The sequence below is a fragment of the Rousettus aegyptiacus genome, unplaced genomic scaffold, assembly GCF_014176215.1.
Source record: "Rousettus aegyptiacus isolate mRouAeg1 unplaced genomic scaffold, mRouAeg1.p scaffold_m13_p_10, whole genome shotgun sequence".
Classification (NCBI taxonomy): domain Eukaryota; kingdom Metazoa; phylum Chordata; class Mammalia; order Chiroptera; family Pteropodidae; genus Rousettus; species Rousettus aegyptiacus.
In genome coordinates this window covers 36,112,676-36,132,772 of record NW_023416285.1, presented here as the reverse complement: position 1 = coordinate 36,132,772, position 20,097 = coordinate 36,112,676, and the positions used below count along the sequence as shown (strand labels likewise).

At 36.3% G+C, this 20,097-nt stretch overlaps 1 protein-coding gene across 3 annotated transcripts in view; it reads left to right on the top strand.

The window, feature by feature from the left end:
• Positions 1-20,097, top strand: part of GRID2 (glutamate ionotropic receptor delta type subunit 2) — a 1,244,053-nt gene that overhangs the window by 1,200,152 nt on the left and 23,804 nt on the right. For 2 of the 3 annotated variants that reach the window (XM_036227697.1, XM_036227699.1), the window contains exons 15-16: positions 7,670-7,910; positions 10,501-13,439. In XM_036227697.1, coding sequence (XP_036083590.1) covers positions 7,670-7,910; positions 10,501-10,923 — 664 coding nt within the window. In that variant the 3' untranslated portion in view covers positions 10,924-13,439. Of the gene's footprint in view, positions 1-7,669; positions 7,911-10,500; positions 13,440-20,097 lie in introns of those variants that run through there. The other variant, XM_036227700.1, reaches the window with a different exon arrangement.

Below are 20,097 nucleotides of genomic sequence, written 5' to 3'. Positions count from 1 at the left end.
TATCATTATGTAGCTAAAGCTGACTTTCACCACGACAGGCCAAGAAGTTTGAAGACCTGGGGTGTAAGAAGGATTCCCATAAAGCAAAAGGAAAACTGTCTCATTTCTGGGGCAGAGGTTTCCTGTAGAGTGCAGGGGATGTGTGATGGGCAAGTGGAGGGACGTTCCAGATACTGAAATGCACGCCAAGGATAAAAGGCCTGCCTGATGCCTCCTTCCCCATCAGCATTTCTGAGGGGAGTTTCCTGGTCATATCAGGCTCTGCACCAATAGAGAAGACCTCAGATGGTTGTGAAGCCAGAGCTGCGTGATCAAGGAAAAGCCCAGGTTCGATCTTCCTTCCCAGGCATCTCTTGCTCCCCTGTGATATAAATGCTGAGTTGTAGCACACAGACCATTGTAGGGACATTCCACAGTAAGTGACAAGGTAACATTGTAGTATTGTCTGAAGGGCTACAGAATAGTGAGAGGCTGGATGAAGAAAATGGCAGAAGCTAAGAAAGGTATATAGCACCCAAGAGAGCCAGAGGAGGCCAGGTCAGCAGGAAAGAGCCCACAAGCCCTAACAGAGGTGAGAAAGACATTGGTCAGTTTTAGCAAACTCGAAGCCTCTGTCGACTTTAATACCAATCACCAACTAATATCTAAGGACAGGTCCCAAGCCCATCACACCTCAAAGGAGAGCTGCCCTAGAAATCCGAGGACCAGACAGAGGCCAGCAGTTCCCTCTCCCCAAGTCCCAATATAGAGGATATAATGTCATCCAGCATAAATCCTGATGCCATCTTAGAAAAGAGCAAGGGAAACAGGGAAGAATCAGAAGGATTGAGTAATTCTCTCAAGTAAATTGAACTAAAGCTAGAGACATGTTAAATTATTAGATCAGATTAAATTTTAAATCATATTGAGCTAATTTTAGTTTTGTTCTCACCACTCAGAGGGCCCAGTCCTCCTGAGGAAGATCAATTACGTTACATAGAAAAGCTACTTTTTTTTTTTTGTACATCCAAACTGTAGCATGAATAAATTTGCAATCATACTACAATTATATTGTTGGGTTTAGAGGAAACATACTGATGATTTTACTCAGAGTTCCACAAATTTCTGAAACTAAATGAGATGGCTCTTCTCTAAGTACGCATTAGCAGCTACATAGGGAAGAGACGGAAATTTGCTGAAAGACAGACCCAAGTTCTCTCCCCAGCTCAACTATTTCCTGTCAGTCACTAAAAAAAGTCATTCAGTCTCTACAGCAGTGCTTTACAGCAGATGTGTCTTAGATGATGTGCTAGGACATTGCTGACATATTTGATCCATTCAGCCTTCAAGATAGCCAAGGCAGGGCCTGCGGTGGCTGGATCCCCTGGCCTTTCATCTCTGGCTATACTACATAAATTACCTCAGTGTGTTGAATGTGATAATTGGGAATTATTGTTCTATATGATTCAGTTTCCTCATTTATAGAATCGATGATAGGGAAGGAAACAGAATTTATGCTTCTATGAATGTGAGCAGGAAATTACAATTACAGAAGAATCTCAGGAGCCCCTATATGCATGGCTGAAAAACGAATTCCTGCTCTTTTCTGTTAAAATCTCTGCGAACCCTTGAATTCTTTTTCAGCAGAAATAACAAAAAAAGTCACTTGTCCTTTTTCTCAAATAACAAGTATGTTTTTTTTCCAGCTCAGTAGATATTTACATAAAGGTAAAGAAATTAAGAAAATTAGAAAGGAATCAACTGTTATAGTATTCAAAGGCAAAATTAAAGTTATCTAGAGTTGAAGGATGGTAAGTAATCAATAATTGCTGCAGTTCTCACACACAAATGAGGCTGTTATCATCAAAGTAAGTAAAAAGCTTTTCAAAGTGAAAGCCACAAACCTGTTGAATATTCTTATTTGGATGTTTAAAAAGGATCTCTTACTTCCCGACTCCCTTCCCCTGAAATTTGCTCATTTATATCAATAAAGAATTTAATGCATGCAGGATTGATTCAATAGCCATTTTCAGGTTGAAGCTAGGTTTTTATAGACTTCTAAGATTTTTATGTTCAATGGGATAACAAATTTTTTAATACTTTTGATAAAAGAAGGGAATGCAATGTTCCTATCAGTGTGAATCAATCATTTACTGATTCGTCTGGGAATATATAACTCTCCATTAAGATGTACCAGAACATGCCCAAAGAAAAAATAGTTGTTACACATCCTGACAATAATAATTCCAGCTCTTGAATTTGAGTGGCCTACTAAGTGCCAAGCAGTAAGCAATATGCCTTTACGTGTGGCCTCATTAATTCTTACCATAACTTTCAAAAGTAAGCATCGCTGTCATCACTCAGGGGTAAAAATGGCAGAAATTTTTCTGACTACATTGCAAGAAGAAATTTTACACATCCAATTGTTCGTCACAATCGAATGTCCAATTTCATTTCTAGTAGTTACATGTTTGCAGCACCAAGAAGTTTACGCATTTCAAATCTACAGGTTCACTATAAAGGGAGTAATACTTTGCTCTCTATGAGCAAAGACTGCCATCTTGTGGACATTGCCCATATAACAAAAACAATCACTATGGAACTAAAAACTCATTGCGCTCACTAATTTTGCACCTAGATTCTTGCGTTGTCACACACACACAAAGAAAACACACATTGATGTTTCTCATAACTGAAAGAAAAAACTTTCCTTTAGGTGATGTAACTTTAAGTCTCATTTAAAGGTACAAGTGCTTTTCAACATTTGAAAAGAAAAATATCTCCTCATTTATTATAAGGACTCATCTCATTAGTCTTTAAGGCAGTGCATTATAGTTTGCTAAGCTTCCTTTATCTAATCCTTAAATAGGTTTTTGTTAAATGATAAAAAAGACTGGGTAGTGAGATTTTTCGATGGAATTTCCAGGAGCATGGGATTTTGTAGCAAGAATTAATGGCAGAACTCCAGACTTAGAGAACACTTTCCTTCCCTTCCTACACTTCTATTCCATGCCAGCCAGGATTCCTGGGATCTGTTGTGGGCTGGTCAGAGCTTGCCTGAGAGATCCTACAGCCCAATTGTTCTGTGTACTCTAAAGGTGGGATCTTCCTGCAATGGTTCAGCCACCTGTGCAGTTTTCTAAATACAAATGGCATCATGAGATCATTATAAAGAGATCATATAAAGAGATCTCTGTGGTGCAATGATACCTAAAGGTATATAAAGATGTCTCTTTCCTCTTCTCTCTCAGTAACTCCTGCCACCCAGCTCGCTGACTCTAAAATTTCCAGAATTAAACAAATTCTTTGGATTTAAGGCCCTGTACTGTTAGAATCAAAATGAATGACAAAATAGGTGACACTTCCAATGACTATTTTTAAAACCAAAGTATTTTTCAAGGGTAGAAATAATAAGAATACATTGTGAGTGATACCAGATACCACTGAGGAGAACAAATAAACATAAATGGAGGGCATTAAAAAGAAACAGTTTCACAGTGTTGCTTGGTGCCATTCTGGTTGAATGTACAGTTGTGGTTTAACATAAATTTTGTACCCAAGAAAACTCCTGGCATGAAATCGCTCTTTAAATATTTATCGAATGGGTAAGTGAATAGGAGGATATGGAATAAATTAGAAAATGGCATTAGCGGGATAAGAAAAAAGTAGAATCTGAGGGCAAAGTCCATTTACCAAAAACTGTGTCGAACATATTCAATCAATGAATATGTGCTTGCTCTCAGTTAGGTGGTATGAAAGAGGGTGAATACACAGCCATCGATTAGGTTACTACGAATAATTACAAAGGATGATAAGTGCCGTGAGGAAAACTTCCACTTCCACAGACATTGCCCACTATAGGAGGAACAGGGGAACTCAGGAGCCCATTTTGTGTCTAGATAGATTCCCACTAAGAAAATGCTGCTCTAGTGTCCTTTTATTTCTACATGTAGCTATAAGCTTTAAGGAGGATTTCTTTTTTTTAGATACGAGTAAATTTTTCCTTCAAGATAGTCAATGATGCCTATACTACCTAATGTCCTTAGCTGGATAAATACCTAAAGGGTTTGCTAACGTCATTTGAATAGTATTCATGGATAGGCCACGCAAGCAGCTTTGACACTGATTAAATAAGTATGTGATACAAAAACAAGTTGTGGGTCTTACGGATCAAGGCACTGTTTCTCAAGTGTATTCCTCAAAACTCTTGCTCTGCAAGTTATGTTATTGGGGGACAAAAATGAGGAAAGGGGAATGAAAGTCAGACAAGTTTAGGAGATGCTGAATTAAACAAAAACATGCAAGTTTTCTTTTCTGCAGGTCTTTTTAGAGCCTTTAATACGCTGACCTCTCTGTAAATTTCCAAGAGGGCATTTTTTAAAAATTAACAACCACAGGGCCTTTTTCTTGCAGAAGCCCTCTAGGTCCTCGTGTCTCGTGGAACATGCTTTTAGAAATTCTATGTTTTCTATTTTTTTTTTGATATGCCTATTATATTTATTTATTTTTTTAAATGCCAGTTCATTTTTTTTCATACTATATATACATAATTTTTAAAAATTTCTCCCCCTTCCTTATATATTTTGGATATTAGGCCCTCATCGGAGGTGTTGCTTGCAAATATCTTTTTCCCATTTGTATGGTTGTCTCTTTACCTTGTTGACGGTTTCTTTTGCTGAGCAGAAGCTTTTTAGTTTGATGTAGTCCCATTTATTTATTTTTGCTCTTACTTCCCTTGCCTTTGAGGTCAAATTCATAAAATCCTCTTTAAGCCCAAGGTCCTTGATTTTAGGTCCTATGTTTTCTTCTGTGCATTTTATTGTTTCTGTTCTTATATTCAGGCACTTAGTCTATTGTGAGTTCATTTTGGTGTGTGGTGACAGACAACAGTCTAGTTTCATTCTTTTGCAGGTGGCTTTCCAGTTTTCCCAGCACCACTTATTGAAGAGGCTTTCTTTTCTCCACTGTATATTTTTGGCATTTTTGTTGAAAATTTTTTGCCCTTATAAATATGAGTTTACTTCTGGACTCTTGATTCTGTTCCATTTGTCTATGTGTCTATTTTTCTGCCAATACCATGCCATTTTGATTACTGTCACTTTGTAGTATAATTTGAAGTTGGGCAGAGGTGCATAACCTCATTCTTTTTTCTCAGGCTGGCTTTGGCAATTTGGGGTCTTTCGTTCTTCCATACAAATCTGATGGTTTTTTGTTCTATTTCTTTAAAAAAAAAAAATGCCGATGGGATTTTGATGGGAATCGCATTAAATCTGGATAATGCTTTAGGTAATATGGTCATTTTAACTATGTTGGTTCTTCTAATCCAAGAACACGGTATACCTTTCCATTTCTTTGTACCTTCTTCAATTTCTTTTAATAGGGTCTTGTAATTTTCATTATATAGGTCCTTCACATGTTTCATTAGATTTATTCCTAGGTATTTTATTTTTTGTTGTTGCAATTGCAAAAGGAATCATTTTTTCCATTTCTTTTTCTGACACTTCATTATTAGAGTATAGGAATGCTATGGATTTTTAAACATTGATTTTATATCCAGAAACATTATTGTATTTGCTTATTGTTTCTAGTAGTGTTCTTGTGGAGTCTTTAAGGTTTTTTTATATAGAGAATCATATTATCCACAAATAGTGACTGTTTGACTTTTTCATTTCCTATTTGGATGCTTTTTATATCTTTCTCTTACTCTTATCTGATTGCACTCGCTAGGACCTTCAATGTTATATTGAACAACAGTGGTGATAGTGGACAGCCTTGCCTTGTTCCTGATCTTAGAGGGAAGGTTTTTAGTTTTTCACTATTAAGTATAATGTTGGCTGAGGGCTTGTCATATATGGCCTTTATTATTTTAAGAAATTCTGTATTTTCTAAATACAAATGACTGTCTAAGATAGAGGCTAGGATTGGGGTGATCCATTAATATAAATATTAACCTTCATCATCATTTTTGTAAATTCGACTCATCAAATTAACCGCCCTTTTTGAACAACACTCTGAAGCAACAGAATTTTAGACAGATCGATTTCATGAGAAAGAAGTGCAGGCTGTGAGGGAGGCTCCGGTGCAGTGCCAGCCCTGCAGTGTCAGCAGGTGGCACTATCTGAAGGTGGATGATAGGCAGGTCAGACCAACTCTCCCTAGGGCTTCCTTACTGTTGTTTAACTCGGACTGAATGTTGATCCCACCCCCAAAGTTATCTTTCAGTTCATTCTTATAGAACCATGAAAAATGAAACAGGTAAATAGGAAAATATATCACCAAAAGTGAACAATTTACTCCTTGCGGATAGGCTATTTTTCTTTCTAAATTTTTAAGCAGTTTCTCCCCCAAATTATCCAAGGCCTAAAGCAAGAGTATAAATATGGGTCCACATATCTTGTCTATGTAGAAGTTACAAATCAAGCTAAATGGTTAGATGAAATATGTTGTATCCTCTTACTTTGACAAATATACCTTCCTGACCCCTAGGAAGCCAGGTTTAAGTTTCTAGGTCGTGACTAGCTAGGAGTTCTGCACTGACCCATGGCACAGGAGTCAGCCACTCGTCCCCTCTCTTCCACATCCAGTTCTGTCCTGCACAGGGAAGGATCTCGCAGACAAAAATGTGTGCACCTGAGCTCAAACACCCAAGCTCTGTTCACACTCTCAGGACTATGGACCTGCGTTCATCCACGGCTGTGAGATCTGCTCTCAGGAGATAACTCATGGGAATAGGTCTTCCCAGGTCCTGCACAAGCACTCTGAGTTGTTTGGACAAAAAAATTGTAAGGACCCCTAAGGGTGGTGCTCACTCTGGAAAGGCTCATGGCCTTGGCCTTGACCATTCTCACCCTGTGAGAAGGGTGTAGCTGGAGACCCAGAGTTAGACAGGTCTTAGAGCCAAAAGTTTATTTGGAATTGAGAATAAAACTTCTACGAAAATCACACTTAAAAAGCTGCAGTCTTTGCAGCTACCCACAGCCTCTAGGGGGGAAAAAAAGAAAGAAAAAAAAAGAAGAAGAAGAAAAAGAGTATTTCTTATTTTAATTTAACTACTTCTGAAAGCCTCTGGTCAACTTTTCTTCTCATTCTCCAAGGTAAGATTATTTCCTATTTGGCATTAAATGGGAAACTAGATCAGTTGTGTGAAAAACCAAAAATGATGTATTTTATCAACTTCAAACTTGTCCCAAGGCTTTCTCCCACACTGTGTTAAATAATAGAAGTCTTTTTAATTGAATTTCTTTGTGTGTAGCATATGCTGGGCAACATTATGCCAGCGTCTTGCCCTAAGCAGCAAAACGTTCTTCATAAAAGCATTAAGATCTAGCGCATCATTCTGCATGTAGGAAAAGAACACAGAACTGCGGCAGCTTGAAACCACATAAAAACAGTGTCTCTGAAATGTAATTGTAAAAGCTCATTGCAACAAATGGGGGCGGGGAGGATATTTAGGATTATAAAATGAAACCAAAAAAAAAAAAAAAAAAGAGGAAGGGAGGGAGCAAAGCACTGTGGCACAACTCTGTCTGTAGCAATAATGTTTTTTGTGTCCTAGCATTTCATCTGCAGGGTAATCTATATAGATTTATGTCCCCCTGGAGGCCACCATCCTCTAGGGCTGGGATTATAAATGGAAGTGCTGTGCAGTCAGGCAATAATTGTAACACATGATTGGTTCTTTCCCTCCAAGGATTCTGGAGCTTCAACAGAATGGTGATATGGATATCCTGAAGCACAAATGGTGGCCAAAGAATGGCCAGTGTGACCTGTACTCCTCAGTGGACACAAAGCAGAAAGGAGGTGCCCTGGACATAAAGAGCTTTGCAGGGGTGTTTTGTATCCTGGCTGCTGGAATTGTCCTCTCCTGCTTTATAGCCATGCTGGAGACGTGGTGGAACAAGAGGAAAGGCTCCAGGGTCCCTTCAAAAGAGGTACTTGATTGGGAGCTTGGGGACTAAGTTGAGCCAACAAGCAGGCTGTTTCCAGGGAGGATAATCACAAGGGAGGGGATGAAGGGCTGGGAGTGGTCCGTGTTTCTTTTTTCCTGGAAGAGTGAAAATAAATCTATGATATCGAATAATTGGCAAGACCAATACCAATTCCATTGTAGGACATCCCAGATAAATGAAGAGGAGACTACAGTATTCGAAAGACTGACAATTTCATGTGCCATAATGGGCTTTGAAATTCTCCCAAATCTCACAATAAAATTTAATTCAATGACTTTTTAAAGGCTGTGATTCCCTTGACCGGTTCACAAAGATGCTTATCATTTTATTTCCATTAGCTTAGCTTATAGGTAAATTACTTGTGTCTTTAAGATTCAGCCTAAGAAATTCAATTAAACCGTAAGATAATCAGAATTTTCTCTTCATCACCAGTGACTGCTGCCCTCTATCTGCATACAGACCTAAGAGAAGTGATTATATATTTCTAGCTCTGAAGACTCTAAACTTTTAACAAATCCACATCATGGAATCATCTAGAATTCAATATTTCTCCTTTACTCTTGAGTCAGCTCAACTCCAAACCCATATTAAAATTTTTCCAGAGATTTGGGAGAATAACTACAGAATTACATATAATATCTCATTTAAACTGGCATGTGCCTTGTTTTCATTTTTAAAAAATATGGGATCTATAAGGATCTTATTTCTACTGGGTCAAAAATGTGAATTTTTTTCATTAATAAAATCATATTCACTAAAGCTTCACAAACTGAAATGAAAACAACCTAAATTTGCTGAATGATTTAATTTTCTGGATAGTTTCAAAGAAGGACCATTTTAAAGTTTCTATAACTAGACCTTGGCTAACTGATGCCTAGAGGGAGTCCTAAAAGGATATGTTTTAATGCACAAATAAAAATGACTTCTTATTTGCACATGAATTTCTGTATGTTAACGTATTCTTTCAAACATATTGTTTTCTAGTCTAAGGATTCCTTCCTACTGCTGTATATGCAGAATTGATTAGCACCATTTATAAAGAAAAGCTTGGCTCAGCAAAAATAAATCTTAGCTTCCTACCTGTCTGAATGATCATAAATTAATGGAATTTGAACTAAAAATTAATCAGGTTTTATCATAGTGTTTTCTCTGTGGAATAAGCTTTTGGTATCTCTACTGATGTTGATTCAATGCAAAGACGATATTAATGCAACATAAAAGCTGAGACCGCGTATTCTCAAAAATCTGAAAATTAAGGACTCCCCAAGCTCCTTATATTTTGAATTACTATATATGATATTAAATTTTTGCATTATTATATCTGTTGATGGATGACTACATTATAGTTGCTGTGGGAACCATAAAATTGTATCTTTCAGCCCTCTAAAGTCTCAGTGATAATATTACATTAATGGATTTTTTTTATTGGATTTTGAAATGAGAAAGAAGAAAAACAGTGATGCACTCAAAATATTTTTCACTTAGGAGCACTATCATAGCACAATAAAAAATACATGCTCTATTCTAACTCATGACAGCTAATCTAAATCTTATGAACAAATATTTTCTCCTCTTATGATTAATAGACATTTTAAAATCACCATTTTAATTTATTGAACTTGGTTATAAATAAAACAAAGGATAATTTTACTTTTTGCCAGTTTCATTTTTCAAATATTGGGCTTCGATGCTCGCTTTTAGTGAAAACCCTAAGAAATTTATGATAGTTTCAACTCCAGAAATCTGAGGTTTTACTTTTTCTTTATTAAGCACCTTCCTACTAAGACTTCATTAGCATAGCTCAAAACATCTTTGATTTAGAGGCCGTGTAGCATATACCTCCCCTAAAGTAAAGCTGTCACTTATATGTCATGACTTGAAAGTATCTCTAAATGTCCCACTGACCTCACCCTATTGCCTCATTCAGGTAGGAGGCAGCTTAAGTGTATGAAATCTCTCAAATAGAAATTAATTCTCTTGTGTTGAATATTGCTCTCTCTCAACAATCTCCATATCTCTAACCTAAGAAGAAATAATGCTAAAATAGTCACTAACCCTCTAGTGTGAACTAGCATATCAGCATATTGTATCGCTTATCTCCAAGAATGGAAAGTTAGAATTAGGAGTGAGTAGTGGAAAGGAACAAAAATCGAACTTGGAATGAGACAACCTGAAAAGAGGAAGCATGTGTAAAGAAGAGGGGGGAGTGGAGAGGATGAGTTGCCAAAACCATACTTTTTATTTGTACAGTTTTACCTGGTCTGTCCTTGTTCTTACACAAGGCAATCACCTATCTACTATTCCCATATTTTGTAGTTGCATGTGGCATATGTTCATTTTAGAACTTTGTACTGCAAGAAAAATATTTATTATAGATAACCGTATCTCAGAATCCTCGGTACTCCCAGAACCTAGTACAGTGCCTGGCTCATATTAGGTGCTCAATAAATACTTGTTAAATGAATAAACCCCAAAGTTCAGTTCATCACATATCATGTTTGCTGAACTACTTTTTTTTAACCATGGAAGCTAGTACTGATGAGAACCTTATCTTCTTTTTCTTCATCTCCAGGATGACAAGGAAATTGACCTGGAGCACCTCCATAGACGTGTAAATAGCTTGTGCACAGATGACGACAGCCCCCATAAACAGTTTTCCACCTCGTCAATTGATTTGACCCCTCTGGACATTGACACTTTGCCAACACGACAAGCACTGGAGCAAATCAGTGATTTCAGGAACACTCATATTACCACAACAACCTTTATCCCAGAGCAGATCCAGACTCTTAGCCGCACACTATCAGCTAAAGCTGCCTCTGGTTTCGCTTTTGGCAACGTGCCTGAGCACCGAACTGGCCCTTTTAGGCACAGGGCACCTAATGGGGGCTTTTTCAGGAGTCCTATAAAAACAATGTCATCTATTCCTTATCAACCAACTCCTACTCTGGGGCTCAATTTGGGTAATGATCCAGACCGAGGCACCTCCATATGAGCATCCAACAAATCTCTTCGCTGTTTCTTTCGTAGGACTCCCTTTGCAAGGAGCAACTGTAACGTGGGACTAACATGGATGTAACTTTTTTTTTTTTTAATCAGAATTATTAGTAACAGTTCTAGTTCTTTCTCCCCACCTTCTCCCTCCTCTTTCCTCTATTCTTTTCTCTGTCTTTCCCCTCTCTTCCCATACATTTCCCTCCACTTTTTTCATTACTCAACTTGTTCCCCCAGAATATAGTATACTAGGATCCTATTAGTCCGCTTTTCATATACTGTACTTCAAGTCTAGGAAATGTGCACTGAGCATACTAAAAATATATGCAGGATTAATTTTACATAAAGGCCTCTTATGTAACACTTCTCTATTTTTGAAGATATAATTGCAATAACTTCAGTCTTTTTACATTCTTCTGCTGCATCCATACAATGCTCCACTGCTGTTGAGTGTCCTTTAACTGTGGACCAAAGGCAACCCCTGCAGTGTTTATAAAATAATTTAAAGACCATTCAGGCCACATATTACGAGAATGCAATTTTGTAGGATTACAAAAAAGCCATTAATATGCCAGTCAAGACTACAGTTAAAACTACTCTTGCACTGCAACAGTGCATATGACCTTTATGTGATTGTACAGTATTAAAAGTTTTTTCTTATGTACAGTAAACTTTATCATATGGCAGAAGCCTCTCTTGTGTTAAATAAATTAGTATCTCATATATATACATATATATGCACCTATATAATGTGTATATATATATATTGAAAGGCGGCCATTGCTATTGCAATTCATTTAATAAAGCTTTAGTTTAAAAAAAAAAAGTATTGTATACAGGAACTATGTATAGTGCAGGGGGTCTTTTCAGTTAGAAAAGGCAGGTTGCTTTAATGTTATTCTGACTTGCATTGTTTGCCAACAGAAAATATTTTATACTTTTGTTATTAAAACATCCAGGGCAATTTAATATTTGTTCCTAGATGTAACTCATTTGAGTAGGTTTTGCATTTGTTTTTCAGCAGTGTATAAAGCTAACCTTGATACTTTTACTTTTAATTAATTATCTAAATGGAAAATGTTATTAGCTGAACCACGTCCACAACAGCACATAGAACTCTATAAGAGTTTAAACGTAGATGCTCATTGAAGGCTAATAAATTCTCTTCCAAAGCAGTAAGCCAGTTAATACAACTGTAGTTGGGGAGAGGTGGGAGCCCTTAAGAAATATTGATGTGGCCTTAATTACTGTCATACATTATCCTAAAGAAGAAAATACAATAACCATTCTGGGCTCTCAACTTAACCCCCTTTTTATATTCAGTTCTATTTGGAGGAGTTACGTATTTTTTACATTAGTGCCAAGTGTATAGAAGGATGACAGCAAAAACAGTGCCTCTTTGTGCACAACCCTTTTAAAGTAGCATTCTTACTGTTAGAAATGTAGAATGAACTTTGTTTGTAATCCTTAAATTAAAATGTGGTAAGTAGGAAGCAAGAAATTATCCTGTGTTCTTACGCAGCCATACACTTATTTTAATCTAATTCATTCCGTGGCTAGGATTGATGTAGGAATCAACCTATGTGATTTGCTTTAGGAGAAATTAAGAGGTATATTCTTAAGGTATATTATATTTTGATGCTAATTCTGTTCTGGGGAGCATCTTGTACTGTCTCTGTTTTTGTACTAAATCTTCAAATATTGTCTACTGTGTAAGGCAGAAAAATTTCTTATCATGCAAAAACCATTTTGTTTCCAGGGTAACAAGTACCTAAGTGCATGCACAACTTGTTTATCCCTTGTAACATTCATGATCTTATCCACGACTCTGATTTTAAAACAGCAACAACAACAACAAAAAACCTTTACTAAAAGCTATATAGGGACATACCAGATGTTGCAGTGATTTTAGCTATCAAACTGTTAACCATGTACAATATTTAAAATAGGCCTATTTTGATGTATTGCCTATTATACAAATACACAAAACACTTTTTGGAGGCCTCAGTTATGAGTGGCAGAGCTTTCTGTGTATAATTTGTCTAAACAATTTGTCTAATAAAAATGTTTTCTAAACTTGCTCTCATACCATTGAAGTCTTAACTATAAAACTTGAAAATGCTTACTCACAAATTGAATGGAATGTTTCTAAAAATTTATCTTGAGTTAATTAAAGTATAAAACACATTCATTTTTACTAGCAGAACTTTCTCAAAATGAGTGGCTCTCTCTAAACAATACTAAGATGTCCTAAGCCAGTGAAAGATTGCTTTTTCTGCTATTAGAGATGATTTGAACCAACGATATTATTTTTTCTTATGGATGGCTCTGTGAGCACTTTTTGGAAATAGGTGTATCCTGTTTAATGTAAAAAAAAAAAAACAAAAAAACAAACAAAAAAACAACCATTATAATAATAGCCGAAGGAGGGTATGTTGCATCAAAGAAAAGAAAAAAGAAAATTAAAGGTAATTATTAAACTTAGAATTTATGTATTAATAATTGCTTTGCTGTTACTCATAGCGCTAAATCTATTAATTTGAAAATTGATAGACTCCAAATTATATCTAATATGCTATTTTCTGCATTTGAATAATATTTTATTCATCTAGCATTTAACCTATTCAATGGATATATATCTGAAAATATATTCAATTTACATTAAAATCTCTGAGATTCTAAAATTTTATTTAAAAATGAAGTTATTAAATGTTGGAACCAGGAGCAACTGTAGAGATCTAGACTATCGCCCTCGTTTTACAAATAAGGGAGCATAAGATGCCAGGATGCTGTGACTCGCCCAAAAGTTCAACAATCTGAGACTTAGAACTGGGTCTTTTTTTCCCCCTTTTAACTCTGCCATGTCACATTCAGTTGTATTCGCAGGTCCTCATGGGTTATAAACATAGGGACTGCTCAGGTACAATGCCTGGACCCACTTCCGTTGTCCAGCCTAAGCTGCAAATCCCTAGGGATCTCCTTCCTCTTCTTTGGCTGGGAACACACAGAGCTTCTGATTCAACTGCTCTTTTTACAGATGGGCCAGTGAATGCCGCAGGCTACTTCCCCAAGGTCAAAGCTCCTGGCAGAACTCAAGCCAGACCCCGCTTCTATTACTACTTCTTTTGGACCATTGTTTGTCCTGGTTCGCACCACTTAAACCAAACTGGTTATTCAAAACAAGGCAAATAAATACCTTATGTTCATGTACTTATATTCTTCTCAGATGTTGAATTTATTCCTTTAGTGAATCATTAAGAGAACTAGTTGTCACTTTCAACCACGTCAGAAGTTATGCACAGGTTTTGATTTAATCATATGTTAGAAAATTGTTAAGACTTCCTTTCTTCCTCATACATATCAAACTACAGGCAATTTATCATTTTCTTAATTATGTTATTTTTCATCTCTTTTAGTTTAATATTGGTTGTCAACTGAATAAATACTTTAAAAAATAGACTTTGCTGAATGGTACTTTGCTTCATCAATTAAAAAGAGAAAAATGATAAGAAGATCCATTTCCCTTCCCTACATAATATCATCTAAGCCACACAATTGGGTAACAAATTATTAATATTTTATAATCAGAATTTTGGAATGATGAAACATTCTGTATTATGAGTATAGTAAGTATGCCAGAGCTAAGAACTTTTGTGCTAATAAACATAAATTTTATCCTTAAATATAGATCTCATGATAATTGATAAAATACAGTGGCTTAACTAAAAATTGTCTTCTTTCCTCTGTGTTTTTATTTCTAAGGACAAATCCTATTTCCAATCCTTGTGATCAGATTTTAATAAATGGCTAGCAATTATGGCCATAATTATCACTGCAAGAAATTTTAGTCGATACTCTCTCATCAGATAGCATATATGATGAGCTCCCTTGGGTGGAAATGAATTAACTAACATTGAAAGATCAAGAAATAAAGCAATTAGTGTTTACTGAAGATCTCTTATGTGAAAGTTACTGTGCTAAGCAGCTACACATGGCATAAATGAAGATATTTGTTTAACAATGGGTCTGGCTGTATTCTACAGCCCAGTTCTTTCCTTGCCCCATATCAACATGCAAGATATAGATGCCAACTTACAGACTTTCTGAAGTGGCAGAATAAATCACCGCAAACCAATGTAATCCTCTTTGGACCTGGACCATCAAACTGACTTGAGCAATCTATCTCCATAGTTCTCAAGGGCTAATTTGGTCTGTCCTCTTATATTCAAATCACCTCCACAAAGACGACTTTTATTTACATTGCAACTAAAGCTCCTAGTCACCTTTCCAGTCATCTGAGACACAGGATACAGCGTGACCAATGAGTCCGATGAATGTATAGTGTTTTACAAGCTGCCCACCATGACAACAGCTTACACACATTTCTGGAAGAATAGAAACTTCATGGTTTGCTCCATTTTTCAGAGCTGCACAGAGGCATAGAACAGGTATAGCAACAAATGGTTCAGCCTGCCATGGAGATTAAAAAAAATAAAAAACAGAGTAAAGGAGCAGTCTCTCATCTTCTTACCTAAATTTTCCAAATTTCTATTTTTTCAATACTTTTTATTTTGTTTCATGCAATATTAATAACAAAGCCAAAACTATTTAAATTTGAGATATTTTTTTCATTATCTGAAAGCTCTACGCTGACTTGTCATCCCATACAATTTAGAACCAACTATCACCTTTTGACTAATTTTGCGTATTTCCTAGAATTTCTTCACACTGCAGAAAAGAAACTGACTGTGCTATTTGGACACATCACCCATCCGATGCCATAGATGTAGCTACCTAACCTCTGTGAGGAATGAGGCCCTGCTTTCGTTTTGGAGAAATCCAATCAGTTACCACCTCAGCATTGACAGTGCATTTCAAAACTCTCCAACGATCTATGATGTGATAGAAAATTCACAAAATTTTCAGGACAACATTTATTCTCATTAATTAAAAACTAATTAAGCTGTTATGGAACAGCTGCTTTAGAAAGAGAAACATATGTCACAAAATGAAGGAATGACAAAACATCGGAACCAGAGAAGGGATGAAAAACACTACTTTTAATAAAGATTTTGCCTGCCACAAGATTTGAAATATGAATTGAAGGCAAAATTCAATTTTTAAAGTTGCTATATCTTATTTTTAAATTGGTGCTACTGAAAAATTTTAAGAATTAAGTACCCTATGTCCGTGACTATTTTTAAATTTTAAAAAATGGACATTGATAAACAAATTACAACTTGTTTATTCACTACACAAAAGATTCATAATAAAGGATCTTTAAGAATTAGTTTTTCTTTTGTGATAAAATAAGGTTCAATTTGCAAACATTTAAGTTATATAACACTTTTCAAGATCGTAGCCACCTCCTAAAGCAAGGTACCTATGTCTGTTTGACACTAGACAAATAAGGAGTTGATAGTTAATATAAAATTCTTCTCTAGAATTATATTAAAGTTGACTTTAAAATTAACACTAGCCCTCTATTAATATTTGTTTTTAAGAGTTAGCTATCAGATTTGTTTTTAGAAATAAAAACGTGCTAAAATTAAGTCAAAAATAGAGGAGGCACATGTACAGCTCATTTATTTTGACATTTTTATCCTAGATATGGTTATTGAATATCTAATATACTCAAGACAATGTTAAAAAAAAGTTTTGAACATTAGTTGTTAGATGGATTGTAGCTGCATCATATAATTCACATTAGATATACAATACTACTTTCCAAATTAACATATTAAAAATAGCAATACGGCAAGATATATGTGTAATGGAGACTCCCAGATTTAATTCTACATGACTAAGCATTTTAAAACTTACTGCTCACTCAGATTTCTCCATGGAAACATCATGGTAAAAATGACCGATCATAAACAGCAACTTGTGTACAAAACCACTTCCCATCTGCGTAGACTTCAAAGTTTTTGGTGTGTCCAATTAACATGGTAAGTCTTGTAATACAGCTCAATCACCAACAATTAACATATTTTAATTAATTCTTTCTCATCCATCATCATTAAATGAAGTTTTAAATTCTTACTCCATGGTAATAATTTTATGTCTCTTTTTTTAAAAACTACTATCAGTACTTATACATAAACTTTAATAAGGCTGCAGAGAAAATATTAGGAACAAAACAATCAGATAAGATCAATCAGTTCATCAACTAACACTTTATGAGCACCTATTATGAGCAAGGCACCCTAGGATGGAGATTTCCTAACTGGAGTGCCAAAGCACACTCCTGGACCCAAAGTGGCTCTGGTACTGAGGTACTGAGCCCCTCTCTCTCAGGGTGGTGGGGTAAGCCCCCAGGCTGGAATTCTGCTCATAAGCAATTCTCTTCATTTGCACCTGACCTTTCCTCAGACAGCTTCCAAAGTTGAAGAAACAAAGTATAAACATTTGAAAAGTTAAATAAAAACCTATGGTTTAAATAATATTGGAAGACAAGAATATAAATTATATTGTGATGCAGAATATCTTTAATTGTCAAATTAGTGCTATAGATAAAATATTCTATGAGAAGAGACAACAAATAAGGCTGCATGGCTTGGAATGGTTTCATGGAATACGTGGAAATTTAGCCAAATCAGAGAGAATATAGAGAGGTCAGAAGATTATCAAAGGGCTTCCAGGCAAAGGGTATAGTGCCACCAGAGGCACGAGTGTGGGAACGAATGTTCAGAGGAATAGTAGCCCATGATGTGTAGCATAAGAGTCTCATGTCAAGATATAACAGGAAGTAAAGCTTGGGTGGGACTGTGGAAAAACTGTAACCTGGGCTCAAGAGATTACACTATATCTTGTTCATTTACTCATTTACATATTCAACATCCATTCACCAAGGTCCTACTATGTGCAAGACACTATTCTAGGTGCTAGGGATATACCAGTAAACAAGACAGAAATCCTTGCCCTAATGGAGTTTACAATCTGGAGGAGACAGACAATAAGCAGGATAAATAAGTGATGTATATAGTCTACTAGATGATATGTGCTATAGGAAAAAATGAAGGGAAGCAGGAAGGCCAGAGTGAAAGCAGCGACTTGCTATTTAAAATAAAGTGTCAGGTGAGGTCTCACTGATTAGCTGACATTGACTGGAGCCTGAAAGGGAGTGAGGGAGTTAGCAATATTGCTGCCTTCGAAAGAACATTCCAGACTTTGGGAAGAGTTAGAACAAAGGCTCTGAGATGGGAATGTGCTGGGCATATTTAAAAAACAGCAGGAATATTAGTGTGGCCGGGCCAGGATGGGTGATGGAAAAAAGGTCTTAGGGGAGCTCAGCGAGGTAACACAGGGTCCACCCTATAAGGCTTAATAGGATCCTGCAAGGATTTTGCTTTTGTTCTGCAAGAAATGGGAAACCACTAGAGCGTTTTGAGCACTCTATTGGAATGCCTATTACTAGATCCAATAGCTTGGTAACAAACCAGATGTAAATCACTCTTGGGAATGTAAGTGCTGCTACTCTCTCACCCTTCCTTGGGTCTAATTATCTGCCACCATTTTGAGTGTTAGGAGGGAATGGCATGGTGTTGTCAGTTGTTGGCCACACCTCCATTTACACCAGAGCCTTTCAACTTTCAGAGAGAGTTTGGAGCTGGACTGGTGTTCACAGAGGCTCGCAAGCATGGACTGTATGACGACCATCACAGGCAGCGGGGAGCCACTAAAAATTTGAACAAAGAAGAAATATACTCTTAACAAATTAATTTAAAAAGATAAAACTGGTAGTAGGTTCTAGAATGGAATGGAAGAAAGGCCAATTAAAATTTTTTGCCATAGTTCAGGTATGACCTGTACCTCTGTGGTAGCCCAGAAATGGAAAGAATATACAGATGGTAGATACATTTTGAAGGAAGAATCGAGAGAATTGAAGATTAACTGAATATAGAATATAAAAATAAAACAAGTCAATGACTGATATTTCAAATTCAGATGCTAGGAAGATGGAAATAATTCTACCAAAAAGTGCTGAAGTCAGAAGAATATCTGTTTTGTTAATTTTCATTTTTCTTTAAATTGGGAGATTTAGGGGAGAGAAATTTAGCATTGAGAATTATGCATTTATTTTCCTTCATTAGGAGCCTGGATGATAAAATCCTAACAGCTGGAGGGGAATCTGATTTTTAAACTGTGCTCCCCAGCTTCCTAAGGGTTTCTCTCGGGGTTCGTGGAGATGCTGCTGGGTGCGGTGAGGCCCACTGCATTTCAATCAGAGCAGCTCTGCTTTGATCCAGTTAAGATTTCCCTCATCCTCCAAATAACATACTACTGACAGATGACCAAAACCTCAACTTCAATGTTTCTTAGGCAGGCTATTATAGTATTCAACAATTTTAATTGTCTAATTGTTAGATTATTCTTTCTTACAGTTGGTCTTTGTATTGTGTTGAAAGTTGCCCCCTATTGGTTCTTTGAAATGCTTTTGAACAAGCTTTACTCCTTTTTCCCACATAATATAAACCATGTTTCCCACACAGTGAATACCTAGAATTGACCAAATTGTCCTGTGATATGGTGACATTGACTCGAATCCCATAATTGGGGCTTGAAACGGACCCAGTATCTGCAATGTCCTTAAGGAGAGAATGAGCTAGAGCAAAGTCTTCTTGCATTAGGCTTGCTAGAATCACTATACAGCAAACATACCTTAAGAGATATCTCCAAAAAAAATGTTTCTAAATACAGACTTGTCTTATGAAAGAAACAAACTAAAATTAGCTGAAACATTACAGACAACTGCTATGTGAAAGCCAGTATGCTTGGTGCTATGAATCAAATCAAATGCCAGTGGAATTGTGTTTGATTCCCGTAACTGCTGAGTGCTTTTAGTTCTGAGTTTATTTCAACTTGAGAGTTCAGAAAGCATTCGCTAACACAGTTAAGAGTACGATAAGAAAATAAATAGTTAGGTCTGAAATACTCATCATCACCAATCCTATCCTCTGACAGTTTAAGGGGTGAGCTTTCACCAAGCAGATGCCATCAAAAACACAACTTGGATTTCATTCTGGATGTTGTCTGCTGGCTTTAACTATCTCCCAACACTGAGGTCATGATAGTGATTCACTTGTAAGAGGTCAAAGATGATTTCTCAGTTCTAAGGGGGGGAAAAAATATCATATACCAAATACGAAAAAAATATAGGTAATATGTGCCTTTA